Source organism: Miniopterus natalensis, chromosome 6 (assembly GCF_054644295.1).
Source record: "Miniopterus natalensis isolate mMinNat1 chromosome 6, mMinNat1.hap1, whole genome shotgun sequence".
Taxonomy (NCBI): domain Eukaryota; kingdom Metazoa; phylum Chordata; class Mammalia; order Chiroptera; family Miniopteridae; genus Miniopterus; species Miniopterus natalensis.
Window position 1 is genome coordinate 42,579,387 of NC_142086.1, and position 21,059 is coordinate 42,600,445.

The 21,059-nt window shown below is 34.2% G+C and overlaps 1 protein-coding gene across 5 annotated transcripts in view; it reads right to left on the minus strand.

Moving 5' to 3' along the window:
- The window catches only part of GSK3B (glycogen synthase kinase 3 beta), a 173,715-nt gene that overhangs the window by 61,615 nt on the left and 91,041 nt on the right, over positions 1-21,059 (minus strand). For all 5 annotated transcript variants that reach the window (XM_016199903.2, XM_016199905.2, XM_016199904.2 and 2 more), the window contains 2 exons: positions 8,964-9,074; positions 2,506-2,636 (listed from right to left, as the gene is read on the minus strand). In XM_016199903.2, coding sequence (XP_016055389.1) covers positions 2,506-2,636; positions 8,964-9,074 — 242 coding nt within the window. The remainder of the gene's footprint in view (positions 1-2,505; positions 2,637-8,963; positions 9,075-21,059) is intronic.

Here is a 21,059-nt window from a genome sequence, read left to right on the forward strand (position 1 = left end):
GCCGCTGTAGAAGCTATTTTAACATAAATAATAACAAAGTAAATATAAGAAATGAATACAAACAAAATAAAAATTTTAAATGTAACAAGGAAAGGTAAGAAAATTTTGAGGTATAGAAAAATCAGAGTAGAGATAAATGAAAGTGGTCAGAAGGGTTTCAAAGTTTGTGCTTTCTTTTCTTTCATTTATTTCTGATCCATGATAACTTTGACCTTAACCTATTCTTCCTTCATCACAAGTTTTGAAGATGGGAGGCAGTTTATTTTTTTACATTCTCCACAAGTACTGACACACAGAAACCATCCTATAAATTAATATAATAATTCATTTTAGGCTGCATAAAAATTGCGACACTTCTCAGCATTAACTGATAAGACCTTTCTACCTTACGAAGAATTTTTTAGATTAACAAGGCAGATTCTAATTATATAGTTAGAAATCTACTATAAGATAAAGAAGGTAATATTGGAAACTCCATAGCCTATAGATTTCTTCACTACTTGATGGAGTTACCTTCTTTCTCTTTAGGTAAGGCTGGCTATAACTTCCAGCCCTTTGAGGGTTGAGCATCTAATATAGTGGTCATATATCCATGTCTCAGTCTCAACTAGCCTAGACCTTCACCTACTTCCAGTCCCCATTTCATTTTGTTAGAATTACTAACAAGAGTGTCATACTGTTTTGTTCAAGTCACCATCAACCTGGCACTAAGGATCTAAAGTATATCCCAGACTCTACTTGCCCAAACCAACTAACAAAACAAAAAAGCCAGCTTCATTATCAGAGCTATTAAAAATGAACTATTACCATACAAGTATTCTAATATATTCTAAATATATTAGAACAAAGTGATTTCTATGTCCCAATGGAATGAACCATAGCAATAGTGTTGACATCGCAGTAAAAAGAGAAACTCTTCTAAACTTGATGTCTCATAGTCTTTTTACAGTCCATACCAATAAGTCACTCTCAGGGGGTAGAAACCACATAAAAATAAAACTCATGATTTGGGCAGTTTGTCCTATAAATAACAGTAGTGCTTTGTTTGAAGCATCAAATGATTAATATCCTTCACCCTTTCTGATAGTTGAAGGGACAGAGTTATAGCCTGCAAAATGAGTTGGATCCTGTAATAGGTGTCTGAAATTAGGAAACTGTAAAAAGGGAATGGCCTGGAAGAGGACACCCTGTGAGACTAAGAAGGATTAACTCACAGCAGAGCAGATGTGTTTTGTTATGACTCTCTGAAGGGATAGCCTGTGGAAAATATATCCTGTATTAAACCTAAACTTTAAGCTGTCGATTGATATAAAAAGTATTACAAAGAGGTAGGAATACAGGTATTAGCAGGTGTGGGTCAATATCTATAAAGAGTTGAGTTAAAAAGTAAAATCTGTGAGAATGAAAAAATTGGAGAGGTTCCCAGTTATGTGGAGATGTCTTAGGGATGGAGAGAAATGTGCTACTCTAGGTGATTACTCTAGAGAGGAGGCAGACAGTTAACTGCCTGAGTTACATGGGGATATAGGGTTGAGTTCATGTTGAAAGGGTAAATCGGGGAGGCACAAGATGCTGAATATTATGGAGATGGAAAAGATGAAGTTTTATTACACAGTATATTATATTACACCAAGGAATGAGTTTAAGAAAACAGAAAGTGCATTAAAATCTGCAGAAAAGAAGGAAGACTAAGAGACTAAATTATAGAGGAAAAGAAAGAAAATATAGCTACTAGACCTTTTACTTCATCTCTAAATGGGGGTTAACTATGAAGTTAAAAAGATACATAGTAATGTGTAATAATATTTTTTAAAAATTAGTTCTTTACTGAAAAAAGAATATATACACATAAACAGTCTTGACCTTGCTTTTTTAAAAAAAAAAAAAATTCCCACCTGAGGATATGTTTATTGATTTGAGAGAGAAAAGAATGAGGGCAAACATCAATCGGTTGCCTCCCGTACACGCCCTGACCGGGATCAAACCCGCAACCTAGGCATGTACCATGATGGAAATAGAACCTTGACCAGGAATAGAACTTGCCACCTTTTGGGGAACCAGGGCAACACTCCAACCAACTGAGCCACACCGGCCAAAGCTTGACCTTGCTTTTCAAAATTATAATTTCTTAGAAATCATTCCTTTTCAATATATAGACAGCCACCTTATGCCATTATTTACCTGATAATTTTCTTACTGACAGACACTGATAAACAATGCTATGATAAAAATCCATGTACATATACCATTTTATAAATGTGTTTTTCTAAGGGAATGATTCCTAGCAGTTAAACAGCTGGATGAAAGACCACATGCATTTATAATTCTGACAGAATTTACCAAAAAACCGTAACATGAAGCTGCACTGGTTTATATTCCCTGAATAAGCATTACATTAATTTTAGACTGACATAATAGAAGAGATTATACCTTAAAAAAAAGTATATGGAGTGTAAGAGTGAGGTGGGAAAGGAGGGAAAGGAGAAGGAAAGAGAGTTAGCTTACCTTCCAAAGTCACAGAGTTTTAATACAGCTGTATCAGGGTCCAACAAGAGGTTCTGTGGTTTAATATCCCGATGGCAGATTCCAAAGGAATGAATATAGGCTAAACTTCGGAATAGCTGATACATATACAACTGGAATAAATAGCAAAAAATTAATTGAATACTTTCTATCTCAAACAATTAGAATCTTTAAGCAGTAAATAAAGTACCAGATTTTCAAAACAGAACAGGTGAAATGCTGGAGATTATTAGCACACAATCTTCCTTTAACAAGTCTCATGCCATTTCTATATTAATTAGCTAATTAAAGTTTTGTTAACCATATATGATATTAATACCATCATTTAATAACTTAAAAAGGAAATTCTGCAATGTGCCTTGTAATTTTTTATTTTACTAACATTGCTCAACAAACCTAAGACAGTTCCCCCCACCAAACAGATAAAAAGCTCAGAGAAGTATTCCAAATTGTGTAACTAACAAGTAAAAAAGTTTAGAACAAAAGACAAGTCTTTAGTTTTTTAAGTTCATCATTCTTTAAGAGTATTTGCAATTTTATCTTCAGAATAATATTCTGAGATGTCAGCCCCAGGGGTTATCAACAGAGGCCTGGAAAAATTCACGTGTGAACTGAGGAAATCTATAATCAATTATCTATCAAGGTATCAGTAACCCCATTAACAGCATCACTATGCTTCCCATTAATATCCTTCAAAAATAAGTAGACTTTAAAATACCAGTTAAAAACAGATCCTAGCTGACTACTGACATCAGATTCAAAGAACATTTATTTAGATTTTATTAGGAAAAAGGCATCAAGAAACTGTGTCTGCATGGAAGAAAGAATCAGCCTTTACACTGGGGAAGAGAGGGACTTTATGAAGAAAGAGAATACAGCAGACCCTTAACAACATGGGTTTCAACTGCATGAGTCCACTTATATGTGAATTTTTTCCAACAAATATATGGAACAATATTTTGGAGATTTCCTTACTACTGTGAAGCAATCACATCGATTGCACTAGGCTACCATAAAGCTATCATATTGTTTCGTTATCAATGCATGAATTGTTATAACTGTAAATAAACTGAATATTTTTCACATTATCTTTTCAATATTTATGTCTAGTGTTAGTAATACATATAATACATACAGTGTTTTGGATCATACATGTACTGAAAGACCATTTACCAGATGATAAACCTTACATAGATGATGTAAACTTACAGTAACAATAATACAGTACAGTACTATAAATATCCTTTCCTTATGATTTTCTTTTTTCTAGCTTCCTTTATTGTAAGAATACAATATATAATACATATAACATACAAAATATGTACTAATTGATTATGTTATCAGTAAGGCTTCTAGTCAATGGTAGGCTATTAGTAAAGTTTTGGGGGAGTCAAAAAATAGAGGTGAATTTTTTACTGGGGGTGGAGGGTGCCCTAACCCTAATGCCTGCATTAAAAGGTCAACTGTGTATCTTAAACCTTTTTCTATCCCAAGGTCTATGTTCTGGTTCACTTCAAAATTTTTCTGACTACTCATCTTCTGACCTTTAACCCAAAGTTACCAGTACCATGGAAATACAGTGGTACCTCGGTTTTCGAATGTAATCCATTCTGGAAGACCGTTAAGAGTTCTGAAATGTTTGAAAACTGAGGGATTAACAGCCGACAGCCTCAGGATCTTGCACTCAGGGGAAGCTGTGTGGCAATTTGATTTCTGAGGTGTGTTCAAAAACTGAAGCATTTACTTCTGGGTTTATGGCATTTGTAAACTGAAATGTTCATCAATGGAGACGTTCGAAAACTGAGGTACCACTGCACTTTTTTAAATGATTCAAACCAAAGATACCAGTGACTTGGTAAAAAACAAAACAAAAAAAGACAAACGTCAGACGAAAGCATTGTCATAAGGCACCAATATTTAGAGGTTACTGTTAAGACTTAGTTAATTCAAGTTAAACATGAGACCTACTTTCTTTCAAACAGTCACGATGAAACAGCAGACAGGTAATCTCAGTACATCCTTAACATTATTTGAACTAAAGCTGGAAAAGTTTAAGTCTTCTTTAAAATGAAGCATGATGTAAAATGTATAGGTAAGATCTTCAACTAGGTCAGCATTTTGCCACCAAAGTTAGAATTACGGAATTTAGATATCTATATAACTTTTTTTTAATCCTCATCCAAGGATATGTTTTCCACTGATTTTTAGAGAGAGAAGAAAAGAGAGGGAGGAGAGAAAAAGATTGATCTGGTGCCTCTCATACCAGGCACCAGACTGGGGATCAAACCCACAACCTGGTATGTGCCCTGACCATAAATTGAACTCGCAACACTTCAGTGCTCAGGATGTCACTCCAACCAACTGAGCCATGCCAGCCAGGGCATCCATATAACTTTTTAAAAGCTTCATAATTCTAATACTGCATCACTGTTCACAGAATCAATCTCCAAGTCCTAAAGCTTACTCTCAGAGTTCTAAGAATTAATTCACTGCCACTAAGAAAATTAGTCCCCACAAGATATTGACTTCATAGACATTAACTTACTAAAGGAGAGACTTTATTAACTCTGTTGAGACACTGATGTCTAGGTCAGCAAGAATCAGTGGGAAAAAATGTTTTCTTTGCTAAAAATGCTTAAGAGTTTAAATGAGGTTAAGGTGTTTTTTTACTATATTCATTCATCTGAAAGATCTACCCTATCTCCATCCTCTTCATTTTATCTTTTGAAAGGTCAAGATTAAAGAATGAAATATGCAATTTTATATCTTTTTTTTTTTTGTTTGACTCTGTAAAAGTATGTTTATAGGATAACGAAGAGGCTTACTACACTAGAAAGACAGCAAAAACAATAACAAGAAAACAACTGATCATGTGCCAGGCATTATTCTGAGAGCTTTGCATGTATTATTTCATTTAACCCTTATGTAATAGGTGCTACTATTATTTCTATTTTACATATAAAGTAACTGAGGCACAAAGGTTAAGCGATTTGTCCAGTATCACATACTTAATATTCTGCAGTGTCTTGGGTATTTAAGCATGCCTATTTTAATTATTATTTCTTTATTTTGCCATATTCTTATTCTATTAACTAAAAGTGCAAAAACACAATTATTAAATAGCTTGATCACTAAGTAAAAGACTAGAATGATAAACTCTTAGAAACTCAGATATTTAGTACATTTTGAAATTCGAGACTTATTTAAAATGTACTGTCAAAACAAGTGTGTTTCACCATTTGTTTATTTAATTATTACAATCACTCTGTGAGATACACATTTATCCTAATTTTCACAAGAGATAATTGAGGCCCAATTAGCAGTTTGAACACCATTTGAACTCAGTTACAAAATTATCAAATCTAACTTCAAGTCCAATGTCCTCTCTTCTCTACGCTACTAAACCTGTTTAAAACAAATAATAGAATAGCAATTTTGTTCATGATTCACAAAAATGCATCTAGCTCTCTTGTGTACCCAGACCCTGTCCTTAACCACATCTTTTCAATTAAAAAAATTTCAAGATCAATGATTTGCCAGGCATCTGTTTTAGAATTGTATTTAAACACCACTTAATTATGAAAGCTGTTCATCAAAAAAGGTACTCAAAAATTTAACTTATATATAACTATCATCAAGTACTAAGTGACCAGCACTATAAAAGGGGTAAAGAAAGAGGTTTGAAGGGGTAAACTCATAAAACATACTCAACTCCCCCAGAAAATATGAAAGTCAAAGAGTAACAAAAGACTGCAGTTGCCATTTTGGTAACATGTATGCCAAATAAGTTTATATTAGATGGTGACGTCCATGAAGGCTACTGAAGGATATGTCCATTAATAGGTGACCAACTAAATAAATTAGGATACAGCCATGCAACAGACTAATATATACAGCTGTAAAAAGAAAGGCAAAATAACTCTATATCTATCCATCCACCTATCTACAGAGTAATTTCCAGAATACATTTTTAATTAAAAAAGCAAGGTAGAAAAAATATATACCCATCATGTAACCATTTACATAAAAGGGAGATGGGGCGATAAAATAATTACTTTAAAAACTTCTTTAGCCCGGCCAGGCATGGCTCAGCGGTTGAGCATCAACCTAGGATCCAGGTGATCGGGGTTCGCTTCCCTGTCAGGGCACATGCCCGGGTTGCAGGCTGCAGCCGATCAATGACTCTCTCATCATTGATGTTTCTATCTCTCTCTCTCCCTCTCCCTTTCTCTCTGAAATCAATAAAGATATATTTAAAAACAAACAAAAAAAATCTTCTTTAACTGCATATACCTTGTTTTGTAGATTTTACTTTGGAACAATGTAAGTATTTTCAATTTTGATGGAAAATTTAAAGTAAAATTAACTTTTAAAAGTTTAAAACACAATCTATAATAAAAGTAAAATTAAATAAACAAAGCTTAGTAAGGCATAATCACAGAAAGAAATTATTCATTGTTTCTTTAAAATAGAGAAATTTGACTGTTCATCCTAATGGGACGTACCACAGGAATAAAAAGAGCTGCAGAAGATCTTAAATTATTTTCAGCTGGTACTGGTAGTATTGGTATTGCTATCCTAAGACTATTGCATGCATAGTATGGGACAGAACACATAAGTAATTATAATGTCTTTGAAAAATAGAATTTTTAGTTTAAAGGAAAGGAAATAGAGATGGAAGATTGTTAAGCTCCCCAATATTTAATTAAAAATAGCAACATAAACACATAGTGTATTTATCTTTGGGATGGAAAAAGATGCATTTTATCTTTGAAGAAATTATACACATATTTCCTAGCTCTGTCCACTAAAAAGACCTAAAAACAATAACCAATTCTATTGCAAGTAGCACCCCTAATATCCAGACTGTGGTTTCTAAATACTATTTCGCACTAAAAGAATAAGTTCCCCTTGAAGATAAGGCTCATTTCAAGTCAGCAGAAGAAATGTATAAAGATGAACCTAGAGTACTGTCATGCTAGAAAGCAAGGAAGCTATCCAAGATTACTAAGACTTGTCTAAGAAGCTTTAAAACAAACACAACAACAAAAAATACCTCCTTGGTAATCTTTGGAGGATGCTATGGAACCAATAAATTATTATAAATTTTGGTAAATAAAGAGAAATAATCAAATATATATCCTGTCTTATATAAACTGTACCTCAGGGAAATGAAATAGTTGACATAGGAAAGTTTCTATTTATGGAACTATTCTAGCTTATAAATTAAGAAGGAATAATAATATTAAAATATCATTTTACAACTGTTAATGAATTAATGAACTTAGGCAATTAGCATCAATGGCTACAAGCATCACAAAAAGACATTGCTATTCCTTAGAAAAGCACTAATACTATATATGAAGTAATCTTGATTCCTACAAAAATTTTATCTAATGTCCAATTTACATGAAATACAGAGAAGAGTAATACACTACACTGTACTGCAGCAATTCAAGCACAAAATTGAGACCAAAAAACTGAAGATCAAATGACCCAGTTTCTTTAATAACTAAGTTGAGAGAGAAATAAATAAATTAGAGATGAAAAGAAACATTAAGAAACACATCTGGCCCTGGCCAGGTAGCTCAGTTGGTTAGAGCGTGGTCCCAATATGCCAAAGTCTCAGTTAGATCTACAGTCAGGGCGCATACAAGAAGTAACCAATGAGTGCATAAATAAGTGGGACAACAAATCAATGCTTCTCCCTCTCTCACTCTAAAATCAATTTAAAAAGAAGCAGAAGCAGCAGCAGCAGCTGCTGCTGCACATCTGCCAGTTGAAATAGGAACCTTACTTGGATCCCAATTCTAACAAAGAAATTTTAAAAATACGTATAAGATATATTGGAAATATAAATAGTAACTGGATATTTAATCAGAATTATGCTGGATAAATTCCTAGCCACTCTGTCATGAGTTCCACCAAATAAAAAAGATGATCCTGGTAATAGGTACCATAAGCTAAATGACACCTTGAAAGAATCTATACATTATTTAAAATTATTAAAAGTTGAAACTTCAGCTACAGACACAATGTATATGTAAAGGGCAAAAAAACATTGAATTTGATCATACTTATAGCTGTATTTTATAATTTTATGATATGACTGCTCTTATTTCAATCTGTGGCAAAATAAGTATATCAGAAATTAAATAAAAAGATGCTATGCCTAGCAAAATTAAAGTCCATAATTGTCTGAAAAATTCACGTATAAGAAAGATGACAAATATCTTCAATATTGGACTCATTAAAGTTTAAACAGTAAAAGCTTCACTATTTAAAACTGTAAAAGAATTTAACGAAGCTCTAGCAATACCTACTTTGCAGCTTTTTCTTCTTAGTATTAGATGTGCTAATATAGTTAAAATACACCTAGCCCTCTTCCCAGCTCATGGTAAGTACTTTATAAAATGGAAAATTGCTCCATTTTTACATACCTTGACATAGATCACAGGAAGCGTCTGTTTGGCTCGACTATAGTGTCTGGCAACTCTGTATACTGTTTCCGGAACATAGTCCAGCACCAGATTGAGATAGACCTCATCTTTCTGAAAAAGTTTATTCAAAACAAACAAAATAACAAAATTAGAAACTAGTCTTTAAATATTCAAATTACAGTAAATGCTCTATACATTCACTTATACAGATTAAGAAATTAAGACATTCATGTGTTCAATTTTAATTATACAAAATTAAATCAGAATATAAACATAATAAGAAAAACAATCTACCACATCTTTTCAATACTGTTAAGATTCCTAATCATATTTAAACTATTATTTAGGTTATATGATTTTAAAGGATAACACCTATCACAGAGTTTCATATTTTCTAGTTTGAGAATCAATGCCCTCTTATCCCATCAGGAAATGTGCCATAGTAGTAAAGTGAATATTGAATTGAGAGCTAAAACAGTACATTTCTAGCCCTTGCTCTGCTGCTAACTGATGTACGTAAGTCACTTAAATCTCCCAAGGCTTCAGTTTCTTCAACTATAATATAAAAAGTTGGACTTGATGTTCTTCAAAATTTCTCTGACCTCTACAAAAAGATTCTATGGGTACTTGACAGTCTATACTTAGTAGAACCAACACATGTCTTCTACAATTAACTGAAAGAAAAAGAGTAAACTAATAAGGCAGCAAGTTACCATACTCACAAGTTTACTGCAGGTCACATGTTTAAACATCCATTCTCAGCAGCATAAAGACACCAATCCAAGATCATTGGAGAGAAAGAAGGGAATTCCAACTAAGTACCAAGTAGGAAAGAGGAACAGAGTGCTACCCTTACCCTGAACATGTGAACAATATCAGATAAATAAACTGAAGCAGAAAACAAAGTTGAGAATCACTGTGTTCAAGTCTAGAATTGGCTACTGAGTGGGAAAATCTGCAGGTAAGCAAACTTTCAGTCTTCCCAATTTGAAATCATCTTACCTACCAAAATGAAGTGAAGAATTTCAATTTTCAGCATTAATTGATTATTTTTTATATGTCAGTAGCCACTGCAGAGGAAGTAAGGGCATAGGTATAAAAGAGATGACATCTAAACTGAGTACAAAAGGACCATTTCAGGCAGAGAAAAAAAACATATGCAAGATGTGGGGTCAAAGAGTACAGCAGAGCTCAAAAAACAGTTTAGTGAGACAGCATACCAATGACCCTACCACCTTTTCACTATCCTTCACTCTCATGTTCTCCTCTCCTTCCCTTTCATATCCAGCTTAAATTCCAGGGTCTATCACAGGGGTCAGTGAACAATAGCAAATGTGTGCTGCCTGTTTTTATAAATAAAGTTTTATAGGAACACAGTGATGCTCATTTACTTAAGTATTTTCTATGGCTACTTTTGAGCGTTAATGGCAGACTTGAGTAGTTGTGACAGAGACCACATAGCCTGCAAAACCAAAAATATTTACTAAATGGCCCTTTATGAAAAAGTTTGCCTAGTCCACTCTAGTACATACCCTTCTCTTATGTCATACGTGTTTGATAAACCACAACTCTGGTTAAATCCAGCTTTCCACACATTCCCTACCTGCACCCAAGAACTGAACATGACTGCAAACCTAAAATTGTGCTGATTGGTCTCACATTAAATTCATCTTGAAGAAATTCAATCAGCCCAGTAATACTATATCTGCCTAGTCTATTCACTTTTCCAAACTATTTGATTTCTTCTCTTCAAAGTCCAATACCTCATCTCCCATTCTTACCTTCAGCTGATGACCTTGCTTGCACCACTGCATGTGCTTACCTACCAGCATCTTTCCCCATATGCTCCTCTTTCCCTTCTCTAGAAATAAACTGACCAAGTACCTTTCTAAGACAAACCCTGCTACTTGTTAAAAAACAAATAAAAAAACATACAAAAGATACTGTTCTGTTTTTCCTATTCAGTCATTGCTTCAGTAATTTTCCTGTCTTTCTCTGTGGGAGCATTATAATCAGCACACAAAATTGCTGCTATTTCTCCCATCACTAAAAAAACTCTAACTGCACTAATCACCACCATATTTTCAGGCCCCCTTTAAGAGCAAAATGCCTCATAAGAGGTGTCTACAGTTACTTTCTCCAATACCTGTCTCATCTCATTCTCTCTAAAACTTACTCCACTGAATTTCACCACCACTACTCCACTAGAATTGTTCATAGAGATCAATAATCTCCTTGTTGCTGAATCCCATGTCAATTTTTAGTCATCATCTAACCCCTCCCTTCTACTCAGCTTTCATCATGTTTCCTTCTTTGAAACACCTGCTTCACTTAGGTTCTAGAACACTATACTCTTTTGGTTTCATCCTACGTTAAAGACGACTCTTCTTGCTCTCCATTTCTGGTTCCTCCTATTATCTTTTATTTCCTGAGAAATGGAGGATCCCAGGGCTTAGTCATCAGATCTCTGTGTGTATGTGTTTTAATGTAAGCTCACTCCCCTGATGATCTCATCCAGTCTAATGGCTCAATACTACAATATACTGATGATTCCCAAATTCATATATATCTTGGATCTCTGCTTTTAGCTCCAGACTAGTATATCCAACTGTCTACTTGATCTTGCCTAGGCTAAAAACCTTAAAATCATCATTAACTCCCCACTCACCTCTACCTCTCACACATATACACACATTCCCCGTATCTCTGTGTGTGTGTTAATGATTCCACCTTTAAAGTTTATCCAGGATCCAACTACTTCTTAGCATCTTCAATGCTCAACCCTGGTCTTAGTCACTATTGCATCTCACCTAAATTACTGCAATATATTCCTAAATAGTTTTCCTGCTTCCACCTTTAGCCTTCACAGTCTAGTATCAAAATATAAGTTACATTATTGGATCTCCTCCGCTCCACTTCATTAAGATTTATTCTTATAAATTATCTACAAGGTCCTATACATGCACTTCCTTATTTCCCTGTCTACTTCTTTACTTCACTGCTCTCCCCATTTCTCACTCACCTTTAGCAACAACAGCTTCCTGCTGTTTTTGAACACATCTGGCAGGCTTTCACATTCAGGGTCCCTGTACTGATTAGTTCTTCAGCCTGGAATATTCTACCCCCAGATACACACACAGCTCACTTGCCTCAACGCCCTCAAATCTTTGCTCAGGTGTCCCTTTCCCTAATCACACCATTTAAAATTGCAACCCATTTCTCCACCCCCCACTCCCACCTGCCTTCTCCACTTAATTTTTCCCCATGATATGTAGCACTTCCTAACTACATAGTTTACTTTTTATTGTCTGATTCTCCTCACTAGACTAAGCTCCATGAAAGAAAAGATTTTTGTCTGTTTGTTCACTGCTCTATCCCCATTCAGAATAGTGCCCAGCATATAATAGATACTGAGTAAATATTTGTTCAATAAATTTTAGTTCAGAGGCAATGGATATTATTTGAAAATTAGGATGACACTGAAAGGTCTGTTATAACTCAAACAGCACTGGAAAAATAGGTATGGAGAGGGAGGAAGTTGGGAAGATGAGACTGAAAACTGAACATCTAGAAACCTATAGGAATTCAAGGCCTAGACCAGGGCATAGGCAAAAGGATTTTTTAAAAAGGGAGGTGGGTGGGCACGTATATTGGCTAGCTAAACATGAGAGTAATAGAGAATCTGAGAGCCCGGCCAGGCGTGGCTCAGCGGTTGAGCATAGACCTAGGATCCAGGTGATCGAGGTTCGATTCCCAGTCAGGAATTGAACATGCCAGGGTTGCAGGCTCAATCTCCAGTAGGGGGCGTGCAGGAGGCAGACGATCAATGACTCTCTCATCATTGATGTTTCTATCTCTGTCTCTCCCTCTCCTTTCCTCTCTTTGAAATCAATAAAGATATATTTAAAAAACAGAGAATCTGAGAAACAAAGAAGTTTAAATTAACAGTTTCTAAACTTAGCCAACTAGGCTGGTAATGAGACAGGGAAAGCATGAAGAACAAAAAGGTGTGAGGGGAAAAGTTTAGACTTCTACATAATGAATCTCAGAATATTTTAGGCTGCTATGTTCCATAGGTGGTTGAAAACACAGGTTAAGACAAAACTCAGAAAATAAGAGTAGAGTACAGATAGAGATTTAGGCAATAGCCAAAACTGTGAGAACAGACTCAGTTACCTAAGAATTGTGCGTACAATAAGAGATTGGGGAAAGGACTGAGTATAGAATCCTAAAACACACAATAAACTTAAGCAGCAGATGGCATTAGAGGATAACTTAGCAAAGACTAAGAAAGAGAGAACTAAGAGGCATAAAAAAGCAACAAAAGACTAGTATCAACAGATCCAAAGCTGAAATTTCAATGGCAGTGGGGGATAAGGACTGGAAAGATTGGTGGATCTGGTGTGCATATCAAGGTTCATCACATGGCAGGTGAGAAACAGGAGGCAGTTAATTTAGTTTGTTCTTACAAAATGCCTTGTGAAAGTACGGAGAGAGCTAAGAGCTGGTATCTTGAGGGGAAGCAAAGTAAAAAAAAAAAAAAGTTTATGTGCTTTTGTTTGTATTTTTTGATGGCTAAAAGAGACCCAGATTTATATGTAGGTTGAATAGATAGGATAAAGTCATAAAAAAAGGGATAACGGAGAAAGCAAGATTCTACAACATTAAAGGAAGAGGGAAACAAGAATACAGAGAAGCTATACAGTGTAGTAATGAAGAAGCAAGGTTAGTATGAGTCACGCAAAACCAACAAAAGTCTCAACTCTGCTACTACAAGTTATGTGACCACAAGCAAGTTAAACTTAACTTCTCTAGACCTCAGTTTCCAATAAAATAATGCTAATGACAGTCTTAAGATTATAAGAAATAATATATATATATATATAATTGTTTAAGCACACTACCTGTCACATTAAAAAGACTCAAATTTTAACTATTATCATCTTTAGAAATGAACAATAACATTTCTCCCCTTCCCGTACATATAAAATAAGTGATTAGGTGCTAGAGAGAATTGTTAGTAAAATGAATGAATGTCTGATGACCCTCTTTTTTGTAAAGAGATAAGGTCATATGTAAAACTGAGAGTAGCAAGAGTAATGCTGAAGACTTCTCTTAAAATTTCAGAGATCAAAATTTAGACAAGGATCAGTTCCAAGCAAAGGGGAGGTCCAATAAAGAAATAAAGTAAATAGAAAGCTAAACTGGTGTCAGAGGGATTGCTGTGTTAAGTAGAATTCAAGAAATGAAATCTCAGGTTTTAGAAAGGTCATTAACACAGATGTCGAAGCTATTTTTTTTTTAACTCTTACTCGATTACAAGGTTTTTTATGGTCAGGGCACGTGTCTGGGTTGCAGCCTTGGTCCCCAGTTGGAGGCAGCAAATCAATGACAACTCTCTCATCACTGATGCTTCTGTCTCCCTCTCTCTCTCCCTCTCCCTTCCTCTCTCTGAAATCAATAAAGATATATTTTAAAAAAAAAAGTTTCTTGATTTTAACAAAGCATTTGACAAAGTTAATCATGATATATTTATGAATGACCTAGAGATGTGTAAAACTGTATTACAATTTAATTCATTTGCTAAACAATCCTAACAAAAATCAAGAATAAAAAGATTTAAAAATGAATGCCACAGTGAAAAAGGTTTCTAGTTGTAGGGCTACAAGCTCTGCCCTTCACTTGTCCCAATCAATATTTTCATAAACAATTTCATTTATTAGGGGTTGCAAAAGTAAATGCCTTTAATGGCTAAGCAATAAACGTAAATGTGTGAAGCCAAAATGTGTAATGCAGTAAGGAACAGTGGTTGGTAAATCAGAAAGTACAAGACTTAACTAAAAGCATTCTAATTTAAAAAAATACTAACAGAATATGCTAGCCAAATAAAACACATGAGGGAATTTCGCAGTCAGTTTACAATTTCTGACTTTAATACAACTACCTAAGATTGACACAAACCTAGGAAAAACAGCTTAAAATGGAAGTCCAAATTAGAAATTTAAAGAACTCTAAGAGTCTGGAACACTAAATCAAACACACAATATAAAATTTAACAAAGATAAATATAAAGCCCTATGATTAAAATCAAAGTATCAATTTATTAGGTAGAATGACAGGTAAGACTTGACAGTATTTCATTTGGAAAATAAATGATAGTCATAACTGAACAGAACTCAAAAGGAATCAACACTGATTTTCAGTTAGTGAAAAACAATGCAATATTAGGTTATAGTAGAATTACTGTGTTCATATCAATAAAGATAATTCCACTCTACTTTGTACAGTTCAGGCTTCATTTGACATTCATTTTTAGGCAGTATATTTTATTCATAATATTAAGAAAGCAGATCACATCAAAAAAAGTTAATAAAACATGTCTGCTATAGGCTGAATGTTCTAATTTACTACACTATGAGAAATATGGTGCTTCAAATTATATTTGAACCAGTATTTCGCAAATTAACATAAACTTATCCTTTTGCTCAAATAAATTATGGTTATTCACACCACTATTTATCAAAAACTTGTAATTTTCCTTAGAATCCTAGAAGAGGTCTGTGCATTTTGTAGGTATGGTGTAAATATCCCTTTGACATTTAAAAGCTGTCATTTTGCATGTCTTAATATTCAGAGACACTGGAGGTGTTTCATTATACGTAAAGGCACTGTGAACTACCTTTCCCTTTATAGCTCTGTGCTTGTATTCAAATCAAATCCATTAAAAAAAAAAAAAAATTTAATTGGGTCCTAAGACTGAAAACCAAATCCAAAACCAACCAATAATACCACCATCAATCCTGATTTGAAATGAATGGGCTCAACATCACCTTGCTCTTTTTAAATGCTCTTGTTAAACTTATAGATGTTCTGCTGTAAATTAAATAGCCACACGAGGAATCCAGAGTGGAGAGTGCGTATCTTTAGGAAGCATCATCACAGTAGAGGAAACACTAACATCTGTACCTTCCTAAAGTAGTTTTGTTTGGAGATTTGTGCAAAAGATAATACAAGAGACTGGGAATGCTAATATTTCAAGATGATAAAAGGACCAGGATTAATTTCTATCACAATTATCTGAAATATCTCAGGTCTGCTGTTTTCTTAATGTAATCTCTTTTTGGGTTATCAACAGAATGCCTAAATACTCACAGATTAGCTATAGATTTTAAAAACCAAGTATGAAAATTCAACATATAGTTTAAATAGACATGCTGACAACAGTCCATTAACATAATGAGGAAGTACTAATTTCAAAGAAAAATTATTAGTCTTCTAATAAATTTGCTAAGGAGTCACTGCTACAAATCCTTTAAAAGGAATCTATAGCATACAAACAGTACCTTATTCAGAAATCTTCCAAAAAATTACATGATGTACAACTTAGGGAGGATTTCTCTCAATGGTTCAATTTTTCTAGTTATCACTTTTATTAATAAACAACTTTCTAACTGCTAAGAACCACTCCTTTATTAACTCCACTGTAAAACCATTTACTGAGAAAGAAATTTAAATGACAAAATTCTGATCACACCTAACAACTCAATGGATAACTTCATCCTACATTTGAAAAACAGATACTACTGTGATGCTTTCATCCCAAGGTGATTTTTGAGGACTAGGAAACAAAATTGCTTGAGGTTGCAGTTTTAAATAGAACCAAACTCTAATTCTAAAAATCTGATGTCATACAAAGCAGCATATCAGAGAACCCAGTAATAAAACAATAAAGTATCATGGTAGCCCAGGATTCTCCTCAGAATTGGGTTAGGGAACTTGGCCTAGCAAAAAAACCCTTCAAAATAAATGACTTTTCTTTGATGAGTGTGCCAGGTTGGCTAGAGCTAGGAATAATACTAACAGTAAAGTGGGTCTGAATTTAAAAAGAGAGAAATATTTTTTGCTTGGGAAACTGGAGGACGGACTGGGGGGGGGGGGGTGAGCACCTAGTATACAACAATGATTATAGCAAGCTCCATCCTATCTCACAATCTCACACCTTCAAACAAAATAAATACCAAAATCACTAATGTTTAAAAAAAAACTATAAATGTACCAGAAAAAAACTTGTGTGTGCTTGCAAATACTGGACAAAATATCTGTAAGCTATTAAGAAAAATAATGCCAATTTGATTACATAAAAATGTAAAACTTTTATACTACCTAAAAAAATAGAACCAAATTTTTAAAAAATGACAATTTGGCCAAAATAAATTTTGCTTACATGACAAAGGGCTAATTTGTTTTTGTTTAAAATACAAATAGCTCTTAAAAGTCATTAAAAAAAGACTAACATTCCAATTTAAAAAATGAAAAGGGGCATGAACAGATGGTCATACAAATGGCCAACAAAAATGTAGAAAGACGCTCAACCTTACTCATAATTAAAGTGTAAAAAAAAAATAACAATGAGCTACAATTTTTCACCTACCAAATTGGAAAAGAAAAAAATCTAAGAAAACTAAGTACTAGATGGGGTCATGATCTAATATATACCATAACATACTTCTGGTAAAAGCCCAAAGTCCTACAATCATACGGGAAGTCAGTGAGCTAATATATTCATCCCAAAGTGAAGACATACAGACACCCAATTCAACTCAGCAATGCCATTTCTAGGAATTAAGTCTATGGAAACAATTATCTATATGTGTATGTGCATATGTACACACAAAGATGATTGAAGATTTGTGAAGGGCAAGAAATTAAAAGTAATCTACATGCCAGAAAGCAAAGACATATGCGAAAACAAAACAAAACGCCCACATTAATGGGGGTCAAAGGGACACAGAAGCTAACTGAAAAGAGCTCCCAATGGCCAAACCTGTAATAATTTAATCTGTAAAATAAAATAGTATTAGATTATAACCCAAAGTATAAAATAAACATACAGAAGTCCACACTGATATAAATGATTAAATAGATGAATAAATGGGGGAGAAAAGACAATCTTTCATGCAAAAGAAAAACAAATAATTTATGTAGCCCCTGCCCTTAAGAAGAAACACACTCTCTCCTCCTCAGGTGTGGACTGTGCATAGTGACTGCCTCCTAAAGAACACAGCATGAAAAGGGGGTGTAAAAAAAAAGTCACTTTACAGTGGAGAAAATTTAAAAATACTAGGTCTGCCAGGTGATCAAGATTAATATAACAGCCCAGCCGGGCGTGGCTCAGCAGTTGAGCATCGACCTAGGATCCAGGCGATCGGGGTTCGATTCCCAGTCAGGGCACATGCCCGGGTTGCGGGCTCTATCAATGACTCTCTCATCATTGATGTTTCTATCTCTCTCTCCCTCTCCTTTCCTCTCTCTGAAATCAATAAAGATAAAAATAAAAAATAAAAAAGATTAATATAACAGTCACAAATTGTGTTGATATTAGTATGTACCTTGATATGATATGATGAAAATGGCACTCTGGTCTTTTTCCAAATAATCTAGAAGCCCGGTTTATTATGAGATAAGCATCAGACAAATTCCAACAGTGAGGCATCCTACAAAATATCTACCTATCACTCTTAAAAAACTACCAAGGTCATCAAAAACAAGGAAAGTCTGAAAAATTGCCATAGCCATGATGAGCCTAAGAGACATAACATAATAATGTGGCAGCCAAATTGGATCGTGAAAGAGAAAAAAGATGTTAGGTAAAAACTAAGAAAATCTGAATAAACTATGAACTTCAGTTAATAATAATGTGTCCCTATGGATTTTAGTTAACAATACTGTATCACTATTGGTTCATTAATTGTAAAAAATGTACCAAACTAATATATAAATATACTAAAAATACTACTGTTAGTATATGATACTAACAATACAGGAAACTAGGTGCATGTCCATGCATATAAACATAAAAAGCCATACCGTTACATGGTTGGGAAAGAAGATAATCATGTTCCAAAATAATATGTATGTTATAACATTAACATCTGATATACGTGCTCATATATGCACACAGGAAATTTACCTCTACGGAGAGGAATGTGGGCATTTTGACAATAAAGAAGATCTTATATTTATCTATTGTCCTGCTGTTATTTCTATTTTTTTTACAATATGCATGTAATAGTATTTTAGTTTCACAAAATATTAAAATGATATAAAAACAAAGTTGGTAACTGATATTCAAAAGAAACTCCTAAATTCACATTTTCAAGATGATAGTTATCATATTATTTGCTGTAACAGTGATAATTTATGAAGAAGTCTTGACAATTCATCCACCTCAAGAGTTTTACATTACCTATACATTCATTCCCAACGTCACATGCCAATGAAGAATGTTAGCATTTCATCAATAAAAGTTTCATACAGATTATAAATATACCACTTTAACAAAAATCAACATAAAATTTTAAGAATGATACAAAACTGGGTTTATTTAGGCAGCCTCATTATTTCAGTGAATAAAATTCCCTATCAGTGATTTTCACACAGTAAGGAAGATGAGAGAAAAGGAAAAGGGGGGCAAGAGAGTTGTATGTTGTAAATGTGACCAGGTACAGTAGTCCCCCCTTATCCATGGTTCCACTTTCTGAAGTTTCAGTTACTCAGGCCCAACTGTGGTCCAAAAAAAAATATTAAGTAGAAAATTTCAAAAATAAACCATTTTAAGTTGTAAACTGCATGCCGTTTTGAGTACCATGATGAAATCTTGTGCTGTCCCAACTCCTTCCTGCCCAGAACGTGAAAATCATCCCTTTGTCCAGTGCATCCATGCTGTATAGGCTACCTGCCTGTTAGTCACTTAGTAACTGTCTTGGTTATTTGATCATTTGATCCACTGTCGAAGTATCCCAGTGCTTGTGTTAAAGTAACCCTTATTTTACTTAATGATGGCCCAAAGCACAACAGTAATGGTGCTGGCAATTTGGATATGCCAAAGAGAAGCAGTAAAGTGCTTCACTTAAGTGAAAACACATGTATGTATAGGGAAAAATATAGTAGAGTATATAGAGGTTTCAGTAGTACCTGCAATTTCAGGCATCCACTGGGGGTCTTGGAACATATTCCCCCTGCAGATAATGGCGAACTACTGTGTATATTTAGCTATAATTTTGCACAGCACTTACACACACCATTTCTACAGTTTGGGGTTTAATTTAACTAAAATCATTAAGTCCTGCCCAGCTGGTGGGTTGAGTGTCGACCCTTGAACCAAGAGATCACTGGTTCGATTCCCAGTCAGGGCACCAGCAGGGGGCATGCAGGAGGCAGCCGTTTGATGGATGATGTTTCTCTCTTATCAATGTTTCTATCTCTCTATCCATCCCTCTCCCTTCCTCTCTCTCTAAAAATCAATAAAAGCATATTTTTAAAAAAACAACATTAAGTCCTTTTCATATAGGGAGGCTGACCTTCACCCAAAGAATCACTTATAAACCCACTTCTACTTGCCCATCCTCCAGTCCCACTACTACCCCCACTCTCATACTTTATATACCAGAAGTTTCAAAATACTTGTAACTCCTCTACACAGATCATTCTGTTTAACTCCACCAAACCTTTCAAACATACTGTACTTTGAACTTGATATACACCTACTCTGCCCTATGTATCTAAATAACCCCTATTTAGCATTCTAAACTCTGTATATGCATCACCTTTATGTAATTCCTTTGTTGACCCTCTGAGTAATTTATTACTTTCCTCTATATTACTTCTGTTTATAATACATGAAACAGTTATTCCATGTATCAATTTGTAGTATATTTCTTTTCTTGTCCTTCTCAAACCCATTTAGACAGACCTTATACTTTGTTTTTGTACCTAAAACACTATACTGAAATGAAGTGAACTTTAAAAATTGAGAGAATAGGTGATTGGAAAGAATGTAGACTTTATAGTTGATGAATCTACATCTGAAAGTGGCTCCCATGGTTACTAGTTATACAACATTGAGCAAATTCTTAAATCACATCAAACTTTGATTTTCTCAATGATGAAACTCACAAAATAATACTGTTATCTATCTCGTAGCACTGATGATTAAATGAGAAAAATGCATACACAGAAAAAGCACTTTATAAATCACAAGATTTTAAAAGAAAATTATTTTTATTCATGATTTAAGACGTGTAATAATCTCTACAG